Source organism: Manis pentadactyla, chromosome 13, assembly GCF_030020395.1.
Source record: "Manis pentadactyla isolate mManPen7 chromosome 13, mManPen7.hap1, whole genome shotgun sequence".
In the NCBI taxonomy this organism is placed as follows: domain Eukaryota; kingdom Metazoa; phylum Chordata; class Mammalia; order Pholidota; family Manidae; genus Manis; species Manis pentadactyla.
The window spans coordinates 96,185,256-96,209,880 of record NC_080031.1 but is presented as its reverse complement, the minus strand read 5'-3'; the positions used below and the strand labels follow the sequence as shown (position 1 = coordinate 96,209,880).

General features: G+C 35.2%; 1 protein-coding gene across 2 annotated transcripts in view; it reads right to left on the bottom strand.

The window, feature by feature from the left end:
- The window catches only part of SEC24A (SEC24 homolog A, COPII coat complex component), a 53,481-nt gene that overhangs the window by 9,328 nt on the left and 19,528 nt on the right, over positions 1–24,625 (bottom strand). The window contains exons 11-19 of one of the 2 annotated variants that reach the window (XM_036898192.2): positions 23,909–24,027; positions 16,704–16,759; positions 15,397–15,603; positions 14,435–14,555; positions 13,960–14,118; positions 11,884–12,057; positions 11,508–11,618; positions 6,662–6,837; positions 4,318–4,455 (exon numbers count right to left, since the gene is read on the bottom strand). In XM_036898192.2, coding sequence (XP_036754087.2) covers positions 4,318–4,455; positions 6,662–6,837; positions 11,508–11,618; positions 11,884–12,057; positions 13,960–14,118; positions 14,435–14,555; positions 15,397–15,603; positions 16,704–16,759; positions 23,909–24,027 — 1,261 coding nt within the window. Of the gene's footprint in view, positions 1–4,317; positions 4,456–6,661; positions 6,838–11,507; positions 11,619–11,883; positions 12,058–13,959; positions 14,119–14,434; positions 14,556–15,396; positions 15,604–15,633; positions 16,323–16,703; positions 16,760–23,908; positions 24,028–24,625 lie in introns of those variants that run through there. The other variant, XM_036898207.2, reaches the window with a different exon arrangement.

Here is a 24,625-nt window from a genome sequence, read left to right as displayed (position 1 = left end):
GGGAGAAAAAAACAGGATTAGCTGTACTTATATCAGACAAAATTGATTTCAAAACAAAGAAAATAACAAGAGACAAGTTTTTTTAATGTTTTACATAATGTTAAAGGGTTCAGTCCAATAAGAGGATATAGCCATTTTAAATATCTATGCACCCAACATAGGAGCATACATAAAACAAATATTAACAGAATTAAAGGGGGAAATAAACTGCGATACATTCATTTTAGGAGACTTCAACACACCACTCACTCCAAAGGACAGATCAACCAGACAGAAAATAAACAAGGAAACAGTGGCACTGAACAATACATTAGATCAAATGGACTTAACAGATATCTACAGAACACTCTACCCAAAAGCAGCAGGATACATATTTCTCTCAAGTGTACATGGAACGTTCTCCAGAATAGATCACATAGATCACATACTAGGCCACAAGAAGAGCTTCAGTAAATTCAAAAAGACTGAAATTTTATCAGACAGTTTCTCAGACCATAATAATATGAAACTATAGAAACAAGTTACACAAAAGAAACAAAAAGGCCAACAAATTACATGGAAGCTAAACAACATGCTTCTAAATAATCAATGGATCAATGAACAGATTAAAACAGAGATCAAGCAATACATGGAGACAAATGAAAACAAAAACACAACAGTGCAAAATCTGTGGGAGGTAGCAAAGGCAGTTCTAAGAGGAAAGTATACAACAATACAGGTTTACCTCAAGAAACAAGAATAATACCAAATAAACAGTCTAAACTCACAATTAAAGAAACTAGAAAAAGAACAAATGAAGCCCAAAGACAGTAGAAGGAGGGACATAATAAAATATCAGAGCAGAAATAAATAAAACACGAGAATAGAAAAAATAAAATCAATGAAACTAGGTGCTAGTCCTTTGAGAAAATAAATAAAATGGATAAACTCCTCACCAGAGTTACCAAGAAAAGAGAATGTACAAACATAAACAGAATCAGAAACAAAGGAGGAAGAATCACAACAGATACCGTAGAAATACAAAGAATTATTAGAGAATATTATGAAAAATTATATGCCAATAAATTGGATAACCCAGAAATGGATAACTTCCTAGAAAAATACAACCTTCCAAGACTGACCCAGGAAGAAACAGAAAAATCTGAATGAATTACCAGCAATGAAATCAAAAGGGTAATCAAAAAACTCCCCCAAAACAAAATACCAGATCCAGATATCTTCACAGCCAAATTCTACCAAACATTTAAGGATGATCTAATACCCATCCTTCTTAAAGTATTCCAAAAAGTAGAAGAGGAAGGAATACTCCCAAACTCATTCTATGAGGCCAGCATCACTCTAACACCAAAACTAGAGACACCACAAAAAAAGAAAATCACAGACTAACACCCCTGATGAACATAGATGCAAAAATACTCAACAAAATATTAGAAAACTGAATATAAAAATACATCAAAAAGATCATCCATCATGACCAAGTGGGATTTATTCCAAGGATATATTCATATCATATGACAATAATCATAAATCAATACACCACACCACATTAACAAAAAGGATAAAAACCACACGATCACTCAACAGATGCTGAAAAAGCATTTGACAGAATTTAACATCCATTCATGATAAAAACTCTTAACAAAATGGGTTTAGAGGGCAAGTACCTCAACATAATAAAGGCCATATATGACAAACCCACAGCCAACATTGATGTAGTTAATAGCAAAAGGCTCAAAGCTTTTCCTCTAAGATCAGGAAAAGCCAAGGATGCCCAGTCTCACCACTTTAATTCAACATAACACTGGATGTCCTAGCCATGGCAATCAGACAACACAAAGAGATAAAAGGCATCCAAACTGGTAAGGAAGAAGTTAAACTCTCACTATTTGCTGATGAGATGATATTTTACATAAAAAACCTAAATAATTCACCAAAAAAACTACTAGAATTAATAACTGAATTCACCAAAGTCGCAGGATACAGAATTAATACACAGAAATCTGTCACATTCTTATAAACTAACAACAAACTAGCAGAAAGAGAAATTAGGAAAAAAAACTCCATTTACAAATGCATCAAGAAAATAATAAAATACCTAGGAATGAACCTATCCAAGGAGGTGAAAACCCTTTACTCTGAACTATAAGACACTCATGAGAGAAATTAAAGACACCAAAAAATAGAAATACATCCTGTGCTCATGGATAGGAAGAATTGTCAAAATGGCCATCTTGCCTAAAACAATGTACAGATTTGATGCAATCCCTATCAAAATACCAACAGCATTCTTCAATGAACTAGAACAAACAGTTCTAAAATTCATATGGAATCACAAGAGACCCCAAATAGCTAAAGAAATCCTGAGAAAGAAGAACGAAGCTGGAGGGATTAAGCTCCTTGACTTCAAGCTCAACTACAAAGCCACAGTTATCAAAACAATTTGGTTCTAGCACAATAATAGACCCATAAATCAATGGAACAGAATAGAAAGCCCAGATATAAATCCATGCACATATGGTCAATTAATATATGATAACGGAGCCATGAATATACAATGTGGAAGAGACAGCCTCTTTGACAAATAGTGTTCAGAAAACTGGAAAACTACATGAAAGAGAATAAAACTGGATTATTGTCTAACTCCATACACAAAAGTAAACTCAAATGTAAGTCATGAGATCATAAAACTCTTAGAAGAAAACATAGGCAAAATCTCTTGAACATAAGAAGGAGCAATTTTTTTCCTGGACACATCACCTTGGGCAAGGGAAACAAAATAAAAAATGAACAAGTGGGACTATATCAAACTAAAAAGCTTCTGTACAGCAAAGGACACCATCAGCAGAACAAAAAGGCATCCTACAGTATGGGAGGATATATTTGTAAATGACTCATCTGATAAGGCATTAACATCCAAAGTACATGAAGAACTCATATGCCTCAACACCCAAAAAACAAGTAAGCCGATTAGAAAACAGGCAGAGTACCTAAACAGATACTTCTCCAAAGAAGGAATACAGATGGTCAACAGGCACATGAAAAGATGCTCCACATTGCTAATCATCAGGGAAATGCAAATTAAAACCACAATGAGATAGTGCCTCACACCAGTTAGAATGGCCACTATCCAAAAAACAAGAAACAACAAATGCTGGTGACAATGCAGAGAAATAGGAACACTCCTACACTGCTGGTGGGAATGCAAATTGGTGCAACCGCTGTGGAAAGCAGTATGGAGGTTCCTCAAAAAACTAAAAACAGAAATACCATTTGACCCATAATTCCACTTCTAGGAATTTACCTGGATAAAACAAAGTCCCTGATATGAAAATATATACGCACCCCTATGTTTATCGCCACACTATTTTCAATAGTCAAGATGTGGAAGCAACCTAAGTGTCCATTAGCAGACGAATGGATAAAGATGTGGTACATATACACAATGGAATATTATTCATCCATAAAAAGAAAAGAAATTCCACTTTCAACAAAATGTATGGATCTAGAGTATTATTATGATCAGTGAAATAAGCCAGGCAGAGAAAGACAAATACCACATGATTTCACTTGTTTGTGGAATATAAAAACAACGCAAAACAGAAGGAACAAAACAGCATTGGACTCAGACACTGAGAAGTGACTAGTCGTTACCAAGGCGGAGAAGGGGTGGGGGTGGCAGGGAGGGAGAGGGGGATAAAGGGGCACAATAATTTGCAATCACAATATAATTTGATCATGGGGACTGCTGAAGCACTGTGATGTACATTTGAAACCAACATAAGATCATATACTAATGATACTTTAATAAAAAAATAATTTCAGAGGCAATTTGTCCTTTATATGTGTAGGTTATCTTAAAATCCTTAGGTTTTAACCAAAATTTTTTCCAACATACATATGCTAACTTGCTACCAACTTTAGAAAGGTTGTGACTTAGTATTTTCATGCTTGTGACTTTAATTTAGGTAAATTTCCTATTAAGTGCAAGCAGTGATACAACTTAGATAAGTTTGGTTTCTTTAATTCAAGAACAGTGTTGTAATAAACAATGAGCTGGGGTGTTCAGACGTAATTTCATTTTAGGATACGCCTTTTATATCAACTTGTTTAAATAAATAAATCAGAGGTTGCTCTGGTCAATCTGACAATCTCTTCATTTACTTAAATCTGCTCCAGAGATTTGTCTTAAATAAACTTAATAAAATGTATTGTTTTAATAACTTAAAACAGGCCTTTTCTCATTTCTGCAATTGATTCAACATAATTAGGCTTATAAATCTTTAAATAAAAGCCACTAAAAAAAAGACTCAATCTTACCTCATCAGAGAGATTGTCAACTCTATACAAACTGGGATGAGTTGTAAGCATAAGGTAAACCAAGGGCTGATTTTTCACTTGACACATAGCAAAAATGCGTTCATCCAGACGTGCATTAGTCCCAGTCTGGAATGATTTCTGTAATAAAAACCACCCCCCAACCCAAAAAAGAAGTATTTAACAAATATATATAAAACTTTGCAAATCAGTTGTTAAAAGACTATCTTCAGACAGAATGAGCAGATCTACTGTTAATTATTCTTTGAGAAGTATCTTTCAAGAAGTGACACACATCTATTAAGTCGTGGCCATATCCCTACCTAAAGTCTTAAGAAATCAATTACCTGACCATAGCAAGATCATTAGATCTCTCTGGTACCTGTTTCCTAAACAGTGAAATAGTTCTAAACACTAATATATAGCAATAGTGATGTAAAAATCCAAACATCTCCCAGAGAAGGATAAAGTTATACCTTGCAGATGACAAAAATAAAGACACATATGAAGGACCAGAATATCAGTGTTCTATAAATGCTAGGTGATGATTAATGGTGGTTAAACAGTATCCTTGTTTCTTCTACAGTTAGAGAAATTAAATAACGTAATAAAACTTATAAATCAACCAGGAAAAAAAATGTTAAATATGGGGATAGCTACATAGCAGAATAGGGTTAATAAGTATTTATGAGTTTTAACTGACATATTAACTTTAGGGAGATAATGAAGTTTTGAGGTAAGGTTTAAGCATTCCTATTGATAGAAAGAGTAGAAAGAGGCAGAGATTTCAGCTATGCACTTATAGTTTAAAACAAATGCACTAACTATAAATAAAGCAGTATTAGAAAATGCTCTTAGGTTTTCCAAATTGTATGTGGATAATAACTAAAAAATGGGAAATGGAAGAAGGAAAAGTTTCATTCAAAAGACATTTACTGAGTGTCTACTATGTGCCAGGAACTGTTCTAGATGCTGAGACCAAGTGGTGAACAAAAAGACAAAAAATGCTTGTCCTCAACCACAGTATTGTTCATGTGAAACATTCATAAGATTGTATATTGATGATACTTTAATTTAAAAAAGAATAAAATGCTTGTCCTCATGGACAAAAAATCCTAGTAAGGGCGAAGTAAATAGCATAACTAAGTGAACAGTAAATAGCAAAATATGAGGAATGTCAGGATTAAGTGCTATGGAAAAAAACAAATGAGGGAAGAAAGATAAAGAATGCCAGGGTGGTGTGGAAGGACAGAGCTGCATATTCACTGGGGAGGTCAGGGAAGGCAGGTCTCAGTGAAAGGACACCATTCAAGGCAAAAAGGGACAAGCTCAAATTTTTTAGCATTAACATTTAAATATTTATGTAACCTCTGTGTATTTACATTCTATCCAGAAGTGGAAATATATAATTTGAGTTAAAGAAATTAGAAGATTCAAAAGTCATTCCTGTTAGGGTATAGTGGGTTACCCTGCTCACGTAGAAGAGACAACACATACTGGACAGTTCAACTCTGGAGTTCAGAAAAGTATAAAATTTGACAGGATCCAGAGCAGTCCTTGATCAATTCTGGAATCTGGAGTGCTTCCCCAGATGATTTATTAACATGAGTTTTTTAATAAAATTTTATAAGGGAAGGTTATCCTGAGTCGACAAGCTTGCACATTATATTTTAGATGTTGGGAATATAAACCTCTTCCACCAACCCAGAGTTTTCTTTCTCTATCTTTTTTTTTGGAGGGGGAAAAGGGGACAAGGGGAGCCAGGGATAGGGGCAAAGGGCAGGCAGAGGAGACAATTGACAAAATTAAATAAAAAACTGTATAAATAAATACATGCACAAAGAGCTAGAGGACCACAGAATGAAAGGCATCTGCCAGAGTTAACACTTGAGCTCAAAGAAAAGGATAGGAAAGTGCAGTGCAGGCCATGGAAATAAGTACACAGGAATGAAAAGGTGTATCTAAGATTAAGAAGTGGAATGTGGCTGAAATACAATAGGGAGTGCAAAACAGGCAAAAGAAAAGTCTCAAATGTGACTTCTTACTCTAGCAGGAAAATATTCAGTTCTTGTTTTGGAAAACTGGAAAATTGGTAACATTTACATCTTTAATAACTCAGATAATACTTGGTGAGCATATCTTACAAACAAGGCACATGCTTTAAATCAGTATTTTGTAACTTTTTTTGGTTACAAATCCTTTCAAGTTTCAAATAAGAGTTAAAGTTCCTGTCCTCGGAAAACTTAACTGGCATAAATTTTATATACATAATGTTTAATGGATCTAGGATAAAAACTTTGGCTTTTGACATTTTCTCTGTATCAGTTTCTGGTTTTGCTTCTCTTACCTGTTTAAGAAGAGCCAACACAAAGAGTGGGAAAAGCCGCAAAGAGAAAGGAACCATGAGTCCAGGCTGCTGGTTACTTAGGACTGAAGAACGATAAGCTGAAAGAGAGTCTATGACGGCATTGACGAGGGCATCCCGCGCATCACTCAAACTGGCAGTCACAGACCTGTCAACAGCTAACAGAGGTGGAGGTAGAGACAAAAGAGCAATAAGACAGAAGTTTACCTACCCCACTGTTAAGGACAGAAGAAACAAGTTTCTTAATTGTACAAATTCTCTCTCCAATTTATTACACAAACAAGGAGTAAACATAGCAGTTAAAAGGCACATACTTTGGAGAATGAAACCAACATCTGCTGAAATGCTGCTCTGCTGTTTCCTAGCTGTGTGGCAACCTGGCAAGTAATTTAACCTTCATAAGCCTCAGTTTCCTTATCTATAAAATGGGAAAACTATTTTGTCAGCCTAAGATGTTATTGTAATCCACCATGTTTTATATACCACTGAGAAAGGAAAAACTCTGCAGTTAAATACACATGCCTTCTTAACAGAGAATTTTTATTTTATATTTATTGTAAGAGCTCTTAGCTATTTAGACAATTATCATCTGTCATGCCACACTTTGTGTATATACATTTCTGCATACTCAAAAAATGTTTTCAATACTAAAAAAACTACATTTGTTTTGAAGACTTCTCAAACTACAATTAAACTTAAGTCATGTGCTACCAAAAATACAATGAAGTGATGTTATTAACTGCTTTGACCAAATTTATACATAGGCAAGAATAAATCAAGACTACTGTTACCAGGTCAACAGTAACTCTAAGCCTTCATCAACTAAAGATAATCCTGAGTTTAAAGACTCTGATAAAATGTGAAAAAATGTGCATAATGGGATCAACCAAATTTAGTAACAGAACCAATACTTCTTGTGAAGCAAGTTGCTGGCAAGTATTTTTAAATTCACATATACTGCCTGATTTATAGTTGCTGTTGTTGATGATGATAAAGATAATAATGTTCATACTGTTACCAAAAAGTATTAGTTCAACAAAATATAAAGGCAGTAATTCTCAAATCTCTTATGTCACAATCTTTAACTTTTAACAACATGAGACTAAAGTGGGGTTGGATCTTTTACCAGGCTCCAATAAGGAACAATTTTCCCACTACAAAATTCTAGGAAATGGGTAATTATTCCTATTACAGGCAATTTGAGTTTGAAGCAAATGGACTCACTGGAAGTTCTTCCTGAAGGAGAAAGGGAGCAAGAACCAAAATGATGTTAAGCTCTATAATTTGAAAAAGGGACAAAAAAAAAAAAAATCAAAAAGGCAACTATATCTGAGATGGAAGTAAAGAGATGAGGTATCAGTAAATTTTCTGCTAGTCCATGTGATTTGGCCAAGGCTACAAATTTACATATGACAGGATCCTGGTTTTTCAATCCCCAAATCCATGATGCCTAAGTCTAATCATCTTTACAGTAACCCAAGTTACAGAGCTCATAAAATAGCTATTAACCAACAATATTAAACATTAAGTAAAATACGGTTATAATGGATCAAAGACATGAATGTAAGTCATGAAACCATAAAACTCTTAGAAGAAAACATAGGCAAAAATCTCTTGAATATAAACATAAGCAACTTTTTCCTTAACGCATCTCCTTGGGTAAGGAAAACAAAAGCAAAAATGAACAAGTGGGACCATATCAAGCTAAAAAGCTTCTGTACTGAAAAGGACACCATCAGCAGAACAAAAAGGCATCCTACAGTATGGGAGAATATATTCATAAATGACATATCTGATAAAGGGTTGACATCCAAAATATATAAAGAACTCACACACCTCAAAACCCAAAAAAGCAAACAACCTGATTAAAAAATGGGTGGATGATATGAACAGACAATTCTCCAAAGAAGAAATTCAGATGGCCAACAGACACATGAAAAGATGTTCCACATCACTAATTATCAGGGAAATGCAAATTAAAACCACAATGAGATACCACCTCACACCAGTTAGGATGGCCAACATCGAAAAGACTAGGAATAACAAATGCTGGTGAGGATGCGGAGAATGCTGGTGGGAATGTAAACTAGTTCAACCTTTGTGGAAAGCAATACGGAGGTGCCTCAAAAAACTAAAAATAGAAATACCATTTGACCTGGAATTCCACTCCTAGGAATTTATCCAAAGAAAACAACTTCTCAGATTCAAAAAGACATATGCACCCCTATGTTTATCACAGCACTATTTACAATAGCCAAGATATGGAAGCAACCTAAGTGTCCATCAGTAGATGAACGGATAAAGAAGAGGTGGTACATATACACAATGGAATACTATTCAGCCATAAGAAAGAAACAAATCCTACCTAACAAATTCTAAGAAAGAATTGCAAATCCATTTGCAACAACATGGATGGAGCTAGAGGGTATTATGCTCAGTGAAATAAGTTAGGCAGAGAAAGACGGATACCAAATGATTTCCCTCATTTGTGGAGTATAACAACAAAGCAAAATTGAAGGAATAAAACAGCAGCACAAATTGCAGCACTCCAAAATCTTACAACTACAGACTATTTACTGTTAAAACAACATATGGGATGTGAACAGTCCCCAGGAATGGGTTGTTTTAATTTGTCTGATTTCTCTCAGACTGTTCAAGTTCAGTTGGACAATATCCACCATATCATAGATAAGTTTTCACAAATGCCTAAGGTGCCTAACTGGTTTTCTTGGTTTCACTGGAGATGGCTGGTAATTACAGATATGCCTTGGTTATGTAACTATACTCCTATTATGTTAATGTGTGTGTGCAATTTAAGTAGTAGCTTAAAACCTATATATGCTGAAGTTACTCTACAAGAAGATATGTCAAAGAAATAATCAATCTTCCCATGTTTTCTTCCGCCTGCTACTTCTATAGCTTTTCTTCCTCCTTCCTAATTACAACCCTTAAATAGAATTCGTGCCACATATCAAATTTACCGAGTATCATAATTCTTCCAAGTGGTAAAGACACCTCAAGACAAATGCTGGGCATAGAAGCCACAGGGCATAAATATGCAAAGAAGTAAAAAGCTAACCTTTTCACACAATAAGGCTTCTCTCTCACTTACCAACTTAACATTTCCCTGTATGGCCCCGGAAGATGACTGGTTAGCCAGAGACAGGTACGATTCCTCAAGGGAGGAACAACCTAAGACAGGCACAGTCGCAGGGGGGCCATCAGGTGAGAAAATGGGGATCAACAGAGGTGAGGCTTAGAACCTCCCCCTCCCCTGTCCTGAGAGAAATCTTCTGCATACGTGGATGTTTTACTGCCCGTCTCTAGCTTGGATTAACACATAGTCTACAGGCACACACCTGATCATCTACATTTGCTCTCTTACAACACTAAACTATGTTTTCTACCTTTATCTTGTATCTACCTACCACTTCAGCATTTTATTAAAAAATAATAATAATAAAGAGAGAAATGTGGTATCCACATATAAATCAAGTATAAAAATCAAATGAATATTCATATTTGAACTGTTTATAGTTCATAATGCATGAGCAAAACCGAAAGCTTCTGTGATGACTGCCCTTGTAATGTTCACCATGTAACTTATTCACTATATAAGAATTTGTACTCCATGTAAGAACTTGTTCGTTATGCCTCAGAAGATTGGAGACTGACAAAAATTAGGCTTGGGGTGGATTAATGATTGTGCATTGAGCACTGACTCCCCTATACAGAATTTTATTGTCGTTAACAACCATTTGATCAATAAATATGAGAGATGCCCTCACAAAAAACAAAAAACAACAACAATATATATATATATATATATACACACTTCCAATTGTAAAATAAATAAGTAACCGAGATGTAATGTATAGCATAAGGAATATAGTCAAAATATTGTAACAACTTGGTATGGTGATAGCTGGTACCTAGAATTATCATGTATATAAATGTTGAATCACTGTGTTGTACACCTGAAACTAATGTAATACTGTGTCAACTACCCTTCAATAAAAGATAATTATCCAGAAAACAAAACAAAACAAAACAAAAAAAAACAGCAGCAGACTCACAAACTCCAAGAAGGGACTCAAGGTTACCAAAGGGGAGGGGTGGGGGACGGCAGATAGGAAGGGAGGGAGAAGAGGATTGAGGGGTATCATGATGAGTACACATGGTGTGGAGGGGATCATGGGGAAGACAGTGTAACACAGAGAAGACAATAGTGACTCTTTGGCATCTTAACTACACTGACAGACAATGACTGCAAAGGGGTATGTGGGGGGACTCGATAATATGGGTGAATGTAGTAACCACATTGTTTTTCATGTGAAACCTTAATAATAGTGTACATCAATGATACCTTAATTAAAAAAAAAAGAGTAAAATACCATTATTTAATGCAGATTATCAGATGGAAAGTGGTTTAGTGGTTGCCTGAGACCAGAGAGGGAAGCAGAAGGGGGTGGGCAGTAACTGCTAATAGGCATCAGGTTCTCTTTGGGGTGATAGAAATGTTCTATAATTTGACTGAGGCAATGGCCACACAATGCTAAACACCCTAAAAACAATGAAATTGTAAATTTAAAATGGGTTTAGTGATTTGGCACATAAATTATACCTCAATAAAGCTGCTTAAAATTTTTTTAAGGGATAAGCTTATCTGCAATAGATCCTGTCATTCAAATAGTTACTCAGTAGGCACAGACAGGATCCAAAATATTGAAACCCTTATAGCTAATTATTTAAGGGAAAACAAAGCTATGTGGATTTTTCTAATATTATTACTTACAAAGTATTTATAATAGATGGTAATAACTCTTACCCATATTGGCCAATAATCCTGAAATTGCTTGAACATCAGCTCCAAGAAAGACTTCATTCAGAGTTGAAACTACTGGCAAACACAAAGTATGAACACGAATTCTTCTTTCACCTTTGAGGGAAACACACATCTTAGCTTTAGAGACAACAGCAACAAAGCTCTTAAGGTTTGGAATATTTTTTTGGCTTAATAGAAATTGGTATTACCTTCAAAGAAGAGGGAATTTATCACAAGCCATACAATCATGACCAAATCAAAACTTACTTTTGCTATAACATTGTGCTTTTATTTAACAATACTATACTGTATACTTAAAACTTTGTTAAGACGGTAATTCTGTGTTTTTTGCCACACACACAGAAAGACAAAAATTTACCTTTGCTGGATGTATACAAGAGTGCTGACTGAAAGGAAACCAACTGAGTGTCAGTCAGACTCTCTTCTACTGACATCTGTACTGCATACCCAGCATCTGGGTTTACATTAGGCAAAGACAGTAAGTCTGTTGACCGAACAAAGAAGTTCCCATGGAAAGTATGAATGGAAAGACCTAGAAGAGAAAAATTTATTATAATGGTTTATATATCACCTGTTTATGGATATTTATATTTTATCCTTCTCACTTATCAGACAAGCAGAGTAAATTTTTAAAGTTTAGGTATGACATTATGATTTATAATAAGAAATATATATTTGGCGTTCACTGTTTTTGGCACAGAAGTCCCAAAACCCTCAGAATTTCCTAAGTGATGAGTGGTACAAAGGTTTCTTTTGCTGTTACTGAGGTGACTTTTGGAAAGCACCTAGGTAACCTAAGAATGGAGGCTGACTGCCAGAGAACCCAACCATATGATTAGAGGGTTGGACTTTTAGTCCAACACCCTGCCCCTCCACCTCTAGGGAGGGAAAAGGGGCTGGAGGTTGAACCAATTGCCACTGGCCAATAATTTAATCAATCACAACTATGCAGTGAAGCCTCCATTAAAAACCCAAAAGGATGAGGTCCTTTGGAGAGCTTACAGGTTGGTGAACATGAGGAGGGAGCTTTGGGGAGAGTGGATTGCTCAGAGAAAGCATGGAAGCTCTCTGCCAATTCCCTATGCCTTGCTCTACGTATCACTTCCACCTGACTGTTTCTGAGTTATACCCTTTTATAATAAACTGGTAATCTAGGAAACAAAATGTTTCTCTGAGTTCTGTAAGCCACTCTGGCAAATTAATTAAAGCCACAGAGGGGATAGTTGGAACCTCCACTGTATTGCTAGTTGGTCAGAAGCACTTCTGACTTGGAGTTGGTGGCTGCAGTGTGTGTGTGAGGAGTCTTGTGAGGCTGATCACTTAACCTACGGGAACTGATGCTGTCTCTAGGTAGACAGTGTCAGAACTGAGTTGACTGCTTGGTGGTGTGGGGAAGAACAACCCACACACTGGAACTAGAAGCAGAATCATATTTAATACACCATATTAAGGGCAGGAGAGATAATACATACCTTGTTAAATGAAAGTGGAGATTAAATTTTCATAAAGCTTTTTTGGAGGATAATTTGTCAATCCCTACTAAAATTCTAAATGAATACTTACTTTAACCCTAGTAATTCCATATCTAAAAATTTATCCTACAGATATACTCATTCAAGTGCCAAAATTTTATGTGCAAAAAAATAAAGCAATACTGTTTTTGTTCACCATAACAAAAAATATCAGAGATGTCCTCAATGCCAATCAGTAGGAAAATAACCAATTCATGATTAGTACCGTCTCCTGAATACTAGAAGTTACAAAGAATGAGATAGATCTATATTAACTAATTTTAATGGATCTTCAAGATTTGCTAAAAACACGTACAATATTATTTAGGCTAATGCACTTTACTATATATTTTCCATGGATATATATGTAAGTATATAAATGGATAGAAAAGTCCGATATACCAACCAATGTGGTTTCAGTGACTACATAAGGATGGAAGAAAAGTCAAAGTATGCACACACACAAGCTGATACAAGAAGATTTTAGCTTTTTCAATAATGTTTTTATTTTTTACAAGAAGTGATGTATACGTTGCTTGTGAAATAAAAGCCAACTTTAAAACAGTCATCAGAAAAAAAAGGATATAAATCTTCATGTAAAAAAAAAAGACGTGGTTAAAATGAAGCCAGATGTGATCCCCTCTGCTTTTATTTGAAAGCTAAAATAAAAGCTCATATATGCATGGAAAAACTTTTCAAGGGCATAAGAGAAACTGTGAGGTAAAACATCCTGGGTTAAATCTCATTTCTCATTTTACATTTTTTGTACTGTACCTTTTTTTTTTTAACTTTACCAAGAGTATACGTATTATTTCACTTGCAATAACATTTACCGTAAAAAAGAAAAAGAGAGACATGCCTGTTTACTAATATCAAAAACATTTCTCCTATGTAAGCATCCAAAAAAAAAAAAATGCCCCCACCCTTGGTGCAACGAATTCTCATGACTGCCTCAAAGCCAATCTTCCGAGTAAGGTATCTCTGTAGTTCCTTCTGTAATTTCTGTACTTGGACTGGGTTCTGCTGATGGTGGTAAGAAGGATAGTAATAGACACTGCCTGCTGAATATCGAGAAATACAACCTGGAAGAAAACACACACTCCTTTTAAATTCTGCCATTAACTACCATTATTGCACCAAAGTAACTCCAGGCATTTAAATCAATATTTCTTTAACCATCCAAGGTATTGTCAAAAAACGATTATTTCATTCCTTTAAATAGAAGTATAGAAATTTCTCTACTCTAAAATGTTTAGAGTAGAAGACTATAAGGTTTGTAATAGATTAAACTCTCCAGAGGAATAAAAATTATTTCACTTTGTCTTCTATTTAGAATACCATCAGATAAATACCATTCTAGCATTTATTTGAGGAAAATAATCATCAGAAATAACTCACCCAGAGAGGCTAAATCAGAATACTGTCCACTGAGAAGGAATAAGTCAACAGCTACCTGCTGACCAGAACAGTCCAAGGCTAATTTCTTATAGAAGTCAGTAGATGGTGTCAAGTGAATTTCCTATTAATAATAAATTACAAAGAGAAAAAGTTAAAAATCATTAAATTATCATAAAACTTAAATACTTATCTATATATACCAAGGTGTTAACAATACACTTGGGCAGTCTACAAAATCGTTTTGCTTTGTAATATTTTCTGTAAAAAAAAGGTACTGCTTAAGAATTTTCTATTTTGTTTTACTTAAAAAAATACATCTATTACACTCAATTCAATAACCTACTAAATGCTTAGTATGTTAAAAACTGCTCTAAACAATTCATATGTAATACCTATTTAGTCTTTTCAACTACCTAAGAGGTGTACTATCATTATTTTCACTTCATAAATACAAGAAAACTGAGGAGCAAAGAAATTAAGTAACTATTCAAGCTCACATATCTAAAAAGCAATGGAACTTAGGTTGACTCCAGGACTGACACTATAAGCAGTATAATATATGGCTGCATTCTCATAATCTTTTGAGAAACACAATTCTCAAACTGAGTTTATACACACAAGATGCTCAAAATCAATCCATGGCAGTCAATATGCCAAACTCTGACTACTTTTTACAGGTCATCCAGATTCTTTTTTGCCCCTAGCAGGCATATTCTCTTAGTCTGTCAGACTTTCTCATGAAAGGCAGGCTGCATTTCTAGTGGCCTGCTAAAGACAAAAAATAAGGTATGAATAATTAGGTAGAATATAATAAATATCTACATAAAAGAGAAACACTTTATCTATTTCCTGATACTCTCTTCTCTCCACAACCAAAAAATAAATAGAAAACAAGTTTTGTGCTCAAAGGGACAGAGCATCAGCATTACCTTAACTTAAAACACATTTGAAAACTTTCTAACCTTAGCAGAGGACCTTGGGTTAGGTTCCTCTCGGGGTCTCAGGGCTCCTACACCAAGAGTTGGGAGCTGTGTTTGAAAAACCGACATTCGACCACCAGTTGGGGACATCAGCTTGAAGGCAGCCTGAAGCGCAGGACCCAAGGCACTCTGGGTTTCCAGGGTCTTGGTGAACATTTGCGGCAAAGTTTTCAGTAATTCTTGAACAAGCTTGTAAAATAAAGCAAGAAAACTCAAGCCCGTTACGATTAAAATAATTTTTAACAGTAAGTCAGTAACTAGTACAACAGACAAGACATTGAGTCATGATGATGATCAGAATCTACAGACAGTACAGTAAACAATGAAGTTGGTCAAATGACAAAAAAGCCATTTTAAGTCAACATTGTAAATTGGCAAGCAAGACAAATCAAAATTGGGGCCTTACTGTTCTTGCACATGCAGTAGTCCAGCAAGACTATAAGTCCAAAATGTATCAAAAGAACTATCACAGTTTAGAGATTTGGTTTATTTTAATGCCATGAAATATGGCCTTCTCAATCACCTCTACACACTTTATTCTTTTCAGTTTCAAAGTGAGTTTAACTTTTCCCTATGGTAAAATCTAAGATAGCCAGTAAATTTGCCAACTAGTAATAACACTACAAAAGAAAAACAAAACAAAAAACAACTACCTATTCATGTTAGGTTGTACAAATAAAGAGAGTTAATGGGGAAAAAAAATACTTCACACTATGGTGAAGTCACCATTGCCAACAGCTGAGACTATAGACTTGCTAGTTAAAATGTTACCCCTACGGCATATGTGCATATACAGGGTAGACAACATCCCCCCTTCAGACACATTCTGTTCACCTCTCACTGTATTATGTCATGGCAATTTCCAGGCAGGTAATAAGAGTTTCTTCTGAACTGACCCCAATGACACTCTGTGAATCAGAAAAGCAAAGGGCACTGAAAGCAGCCTGGCTAAAGTGCTTCTATGCAGTGACCAGAAGCTCATCTCAGCAACCCTCCCAATTTCCCAAATGGCTGGCAAGGCAGGTTTCCTTCAGGTTTTCCTCCTCTTATGGAACAGGCTTACCTTCTACCCTAGTACAAATAGCTTGCGACATTACACTTAAAACTACTCAGTTCAAGGTCAAAGTCAAGAGCTGTTCATCTGATGAATTTTAACTAACAGCAAATATAAAATATTACACATCTTAGAAATGTCACAGAAAGAAGCAAGATGGACTTAGAAGTCCATTTCAAAAATATATTCCTTCAATATTTCAATTAAACATGTGAGATAGGAAAATGTGTCTTACCTCTTTACTTTCATTTAGATTTACTAATAAGTTCTCTGGCATAGGTATAAAAACATCTGAAAGAATAAATAAATATTTCTTTTAAACGAACTTTAATTATTAAAATGTTCTAATATATAGCACTAATATAATTAGCCACCCCCATACTTACATAAAAGCCACCTCTCTTCAACTAATATATCTACATATATTGAAAAAGCCACCAAAGGAGTACTGATTCAGGTATTGCAATTTATCTGCTACCATGTAAAAGGGAAACAGCCATCCAATTAAAGATCATTGATCTGTAAGCACTCAGTAGAGGTTTGTACAAGTGCTCTGCCTCTTAGGTTAAAGACAACACTTTAGAATCCTGCTTTATATTCTTGCTTCATCCTGGGAGCCAAAGAAACACTCCTGGAATTTTAAAAATGTTGACTAAAATGACACACAAGAATACTGTCTTTACATAGAAGTAATACAGCCCACTAACAGCTCTGTCATTCAGAAGCGGATACTTTCTCATAAAGAAGGCCCTGATCGGTGCCTCTACATATGGGACTAGAAAATCAAGTGAATCAAGGTGTGCTGACTGACCACATCAGATGAGCTTCTCAGGATGCAAATTTATTCTTGCTTAGGAATTAAATTCCCTTTCTTAGAAGGATGCAAACTGGGCAGGATATATGGGTGGTGAGGTTATGAGGGGCCTCACTTTCTACATTTTTGTACAGTAGTCTCTACTTATTCACAGGGGATATGAACTAAGACCCCTAATGGATGCCTGAAACCACAGACAGTACCAAACCCTATATATATGTTTTTTCCTATACACACATATCTGTGATATATTTTACTTATAAAGTAGACACAGTAAGAGATAAACAAAAACAATAAAAGACTATACTGTACTAAAAGTTATGATTGTGGTCTCTCAAAATATCTTATTGTACTGTACTTGCTCTTCTTATAATGATGTGAGATGATAAAATGCTGATATGATGAGATAAAGTGAAGTGAATGACATAGGCTTTGTGATAGAGCATTAGGCTATTGACCTAATGATGGTAAGTCAGAAGGAGGATCATCTGCCTCCAGACCCCAGCTGACTGCAGGTAACTGAACCATGGAAAGCAAAACCATGGGTAAGGTGGTTGGGGGGGAACTACTGTGCTGTTTTTTATTACAAAAAAATAAGGCTCATTCCAAATACCAAATGACTTCACTTATTTGTGGAGTATAAAAACAAAGCAAAAACTGAAGGAACAAAACAGCAGCAGACTCACAGAACCCAGGAATGGCCTAACAGTTACCAAAGGGAAAGGGACTGGGGAGGATGGGTGGGAAGGGAGGGAGAAGGCGAATAAGGGGCATTACATTAGCAGACATAATGTAGGGGGGTAGGCATGGCAAAGGCAGGATAGCACAGATGAGACAAGCAGTGATTCTACAGCAGCTTACTACGCTGATGGACAGTGTCTGTAATGGGGTATGTGGTGGGGACTTGATAATGGGGGGAATCTAGTAACCACAATGTTGCTTGTGTAAGTGATACAAAAATAAGAATAATAAAAATAAAAACAAAAGCAAAAACAAAGCAAAACAGAAGGAACAAAATAGCAGTAGACTCACAGACACAGAGAAGGGATTAGTGGTATGGGGAGGATGATAGGGGATGGGGAAGGGGATAAAGGGGCACAATAATTTGCAATCACAATATAGGTTGGTCACAGGGAAGGCAGTACAGCAGGGAGAATACAGTTAATGATTCTGTAACATCTTACTATGTTGGTAGATGGTGACCGCACTGGAGAGGGTGAGGGTCTGATAATATGGGTAACTGTTGAACCACTGTGTTGTGTATTTGAAACCAACATAAGATTGTATAGCAATGATACTTAAACAACAAAAAAAAGCTCATTCTATTATTTGGAAAAAATAATAACAAATAATTTTAAACATTAAATATTTACTTTAGCTGTCATATAAATATTCAATTGTTTTAGATGTTTTCCTATTCTTTAAAATTAAAAGAAACTTAGTTTTATCAAGATGTAATTCACAAACCATAAAATTCACTTATGGAAGATACAGTTGTGATTTTTAATATATTCAAAGACTTGTACAATTATCACCACTACCCAGTTCCAGACCCTTTTCATCGTCCCAAAAAGAAATCTCACACTGATTAGCTGTCCCTCCTCATTTCCCCACCAAGTCCCACAGCTGTAGGCAGCTGCCAGTCTTTCTGTCTCTGGATTTGCCCACTCTGGACATTTCATGTAAATGGAGTCACACTATGAGATCCTCTGTAACTAGCTTCTTACACTTAGCATGTTTTCAAGGTTCATCCACCTTGTAGCACCTATCAGTACTTTATTCTTTTCTAATGATGAATAGCATTTCATTGAATGGATATACTGCTACATTTTGTTTATCCATTCATCAAATGATGGGCATTTGGGTTGTTTCCTCTTTTTAGCTATGTTGCTATGAATATTCATGTAAACACTGTTGTATAGACATGTTTTTAATATTCTTAGAGTATATACCTATTCAGTAGAATTCCTGGGTTATATGGTTAACTGTTTAACTTCTGAAGGAACTGACAGATTGTTTCCACAGTGGCTACAACATTCTCCATTACCACTAGCAGTACCTAAGGGTTCCAATTTCTCCAGGTCCTTGCAGCAGATACATTGTTACTATTTTGTTTTTGTTTTGATAAGTGATGTCCAGCAATGGCTATTCCATCTATCAGCTCATGATGTGTAACATTGAGAGGCTGGACCCCATCAGTGAATTCACAACTTGGCCCATCATCAGAGTCACCTGTTCAGTTATTTTATTTAATTTATTTTAAAAATATACGTTTAATGTGTACAACTTATATAGAGATATACATACGAATTATATATATACTTACACACAGATTGTGAAATAATGAGCACATCAGTTCTTTTACTTTATGCTAAATAATTATCTGGGTGAACAGATGAGGGAATGACCAACAGACCTGGCTGATCCGTTGTGTGATTTCTAACAACCAAGACAGAAGGGGGCTCTCTTCAGCTATTGATTGCCCTTTAAAGACCTACAGTCAATTCTTATTATTCATGGATTCTGTATTCTGCCAATTTGCCTACTCAGTAACATTTATTTCTAAGCCCAAACAAATACTCACGGTGCTGCCACGGTTATTCACAGACATGCTCAGTGTGGCAAAAAAATCTGAGTTTCAAGTTTGAGAATATTTTAACTGGTGTGAGGTGGCATCTCATTGTGGTTTTCATTTGCATTTCCTTGATAACTCATGATATGGAGCATCTTTTTAATTGCTTATGTGTCAACTGTATACAGAGAATATTGAATAGTGTGTATTGAGTAGAGATATGTCTATTCAAATACTTTGCCCACTTTTTAAGAAAGTGGTCTTTTTATTGTTAGGTTTTAAAAGTTCTTTATATAATCTAGATATAAATTGTTGATCAGATATATGATTTGCAAACACTTTCTCTCATTTTGTGGGTTGTCTTCATTTTCTTGATGGTGACCTTTGAAGCACAAGTTTTTAATTTTGAAGAATCTCAATTTATCTATTTTTTCTTTTTTGTTTGGGCTTTTGGTGTCATATCTAAGAAATCACTGCCTAATCCAAGGTCGCAAAGATTTATTTCTGTTCTCTTCTAACAATTTTATAGTTTTAGTCTCACACTCAGGTCTATGATCCACTTTGAGCTATTTTTTAATTGTGGTAAAAAATACATAATATACAAAATATATCATCTTAACTATCTTCAGGCATACAATTCAGTGGTATTAAGTACATTCACTATGTTGTGTAATCATCATCATAATGTACCTTCAGAACTTTTTCATCATCACAAACAGAAACTCTGTACCCATTAAATAATAACTCCTTACTCCCCATTCCCATCCCCACCGCCCTCAACCCCTGGAAACCTGCGTTCTACTTTCTACCTCCATGAATTTGCCTACTCTTGGTCCCTCATAAAAGTGGAACCATACCATCTTTGTCCTCTTATTTCACTTAGCATAATATTTTCAAGGTTCATCCATGTTGTGCCATGCACAGAATTTCATTCTTGGGTATGAATTTCATTACATGTCTATATACCACATTGTTTACCCACTCATCTGTTGATGAAAACTTGGGTTGTTTCCACCTTTTGGTGGAAGCACTGTGAATAATATTGCTATGAACATTGGTGTACAAGTATTTGAGTGCCTACTTTCAGTTCTTTTCAGTACATACCAGGAAGTAGATTTGGTTAGATCATAATGATAATTCTATGTTTAACTGTTTGAAGAACTATTAAACTTTTCCATAGCACCATGCCATTTTACATTCCCACTAGCAATTTATGACAGTTCCAACATTTCCACATCCTTGCCAGTGCTTGTTTTCTATGTTTTTGATAATAGCCATCCTAATGGATGTGAAGTGATCTTATTGTGGTTTTGATTTGCATTTCTCTAATAACTGATGATGTTCAGGATTTTTTCATGTGCTTATTGGTCATTTTTAAATGTTCCTTGGAGAAATGTCTATTCAAATCCTTTGTGTATTTTTTAATTCTGTCATTTTTTTTTTTTCTGAATTGAGTTCTTTACATGTTCTGGATTTTAATCCTTCATCACATATATGATTTGCGTATATTTTCTTCCATTCTGTGACCTGTCTTCTCACTCTTTTTTTTTTAATTGGAATAAAGTTGATATACAGTATTATACTGATTCTTTTCATTCTTGATAGTACTCTTTGATGTACAAAAGTTTTTAATATTGACGAAGTCCAATTTATTATTTTTCCTTTGTTGCCTCTGCTTTTGGTGTCATATCCAGGAAATGACTGCCAAATCTAGTGTCATGCAGATTTTCCCCTATGTTTTCTTCTAAGAGTTTTATAGTTTAAGCTCTTAAGTTTAGATCTTTGGTCCAATGAGTTAATTTTTTTCAATGTGGTTTAAGGTAAGGGTTCATTTTTTTGTATGTTCAGTTTTTCCAGAACCGTTTGTTGAAAAAGACTATCTTTTCCTCACTGAAAGATCTTGGCAGCCTTGTCAAAAATCATTTGACCAACCTAAAGCAATCTACAGATTCAATGCAATCCCTATCAAGATACCAAAGCATTCTTCAGTGAACTAGAACAAACAGTTTCAAAATTCATGTGGAATCACTAAAGACCCGGTACAGCCAAAGCAATCCAGAGAAAGAACAAAACTGGGAGGATTACACTCCCTAACTTAAAGCTTTACTACAAAGCCACAATAATCAAAACAATTTGGTACTGACACAAGAACAGACCCATAGATCAATGGAACAGAATAGAGAGTCCAGATATAAACCCACACACATACAGCCAATTAATATATGATAAAGAAGCCATGGATATACAATGGGGAAATGACAGACTCTTCAATAACTGGTGTTGGCAAAATTGGACAGTACATTTAAGAGAATAAAACTGGATTATTTTCTAACTCCATACACAAAAGTAAACTCAAAATGGATCAAAGACCTGAATGTAAGTCATGAAACCATAAAACTCCTAGAAGAAAACATAGGCAAAAATCTCTTAAATATAAACATAAGCAATTTTTTCCTGAACACATCTCCTCAGGCAAGAGAAACAAAAGCAAAAATGAACAAGTGGGACTACATCAAACTAAAAAGCTTCTGTACAGTAAAGGACACCATCAGCAGAACAAAAAGGCATCCTACAGTATGGGAGAATATATTTGTAAATGACATATCTGACAAGGGGTTAACATCCAAAATATATAAAGAACTCACACACCTCAACACCCAAAAGCCAATAACCCAATTAAAAAATGGACAGAGGATCTGAACTGACACTTCTCCAAAGAAAAAATTCAGATGGCCATTGGCACAGGAAAAGATGCTCCACATTGCTAGTTATCAGGGAAATGCACATTAAAACCACAATGAGATATCACCTCACACCAGTTAGGATGGCCAACATCCAAAGACAAGGAACAACAAATGCTGACGAGGATATGAAGAAAGGGGAACCCTCCTACACTGTTGTTGGTAATGTAAATTAGTTCAACCACTGAGGAATGCAATACAGAGGTTCCTCAAAAAACTAAAAATAGAAATACCATTTGACCCAGGAATTCCACTCCTAGGAATTTACCCAAAGAAAACAAGATCCCTGATTCAAAAAGACATATGCACCCCTATGTTTACTGCAGCACTATTTACAACAGCCAAGATATGGAAGCAACCTAAGTGTCCATTAGTAGATGAGTGGACAAAGAAGTCGTGGTACATGTACACAATGGAATATTATTCAGCTGTAAGAAGAAAAAAAATCCTACTATTTGCAACAACACAGATGGAGCTAGAGGGTATTATGCTCAGTGAAATAAGCCAGGTGGAGAAAGACAAATACCAAATGATTTCCCTCATTTGTGGAGTATAACAACAAAGCAAAACTGAAGAAACAAAAAGCAGCAGGCTTCCGGACTCCAAGAAGGAACTAGTGGTTATCAAAGGGAAGGGGTTGGGGAGGGTAGGTTGGGAGGGAGGGAGAAGGGGATTAAGGGGCATTATGACTGGCACACATAATGTAGTGGGGGGGTACGGGGAAGACACTGTAGCACAGAGAAGACAAGTAGTGACTCTATAGCATCTTACTACACTGATGGACAGTGACTGCAATGGGTTGAATGTGGGGAACTTCATTAATACGGGTGAATACTGTAACCACAATATTGCTCAGGTGAATCCTTCACAAGATTGTGTATCAATGATACCTTAATAAAAAAAAAAGCTTAAAAAAAAAAACCAGTTGACCATATATGTGACGGTTTATTTCTGGGCTCTCTATTCTATTCCATTGGTCAGTATGTCTATTCTCAAATACTTTTAAAATGAATGAATGAGAAGGGAAAAACAAACCTAATTTTAATCTGAGTTTTAACATTAACTTGTCTTTGTTGCCTTGTTCACTATTCACTTTACTTCTATTACTCTGTTTCCTCATCTATAAAATGAGTGATTGAACTGAAGGACTCTTTAAATTCCTACCGTCTTATGATTTTATACTCAAGGTTTTTTTTTCTCAATATAGTGGAATCATACCATACACTCCTAATTTGGGTTAAACAATCATGAAGTATTTCTGAAACTGACAATTCCTAAGGCAGTTCAATAATCTTAAAGTGTATAATATATACCTTCAATATCTGAAACTATCAGCATCTGAGGCTGCGAGAGACCTTCTTGAAGACTGTAGAACTGGATTGTACTATCAAATGTTATGAAGCCAATTTTTGTCCTAGTGTTACCAGGAAGCCTAAAAACAGATTCAGAAGAGTATTTAATCATATTTTCCCATATACATATACATATATATATATTATATATTTGTTAAGTTACATACAAATATCTACTTTCATATTATGTAAATTGTCCCAGCATAAATGTTTAATTCACAATGAAAACAGACCCCACTCTAAGTGAAATGACTATGCAGTAGCCAAACAATCAACAAAACTCAGCAATAATACAACAATCCAAAACTCCTTACACCTATATAAAGTTATATAAATCACTTAGGAAATGGCATATAAAAAATACTGGAAAGTATATATAAAACTTTGTAGATGATTTTAATTTATAAAATATATTTTTAAAAATTACCATATACCAACTCCAAAATGTAATAATTAGGGTAGTGCATACCTTTTTAGAAAATTTGCCCAAATCTCCTCCTATATTGCTTAATGCGTTCATTTAAGAAAAGAAGTAAAAGGATCTATTTTAAAGACTTAAGTATGTGGACGTACAATTTCAAATGGGGAAAGACAAACTTGTAGTTTATGATGGGAGAATCAGAGGACTGTCTCATTGACAGACAATCCCCATACACAACCTACAACATTAAAATAAAA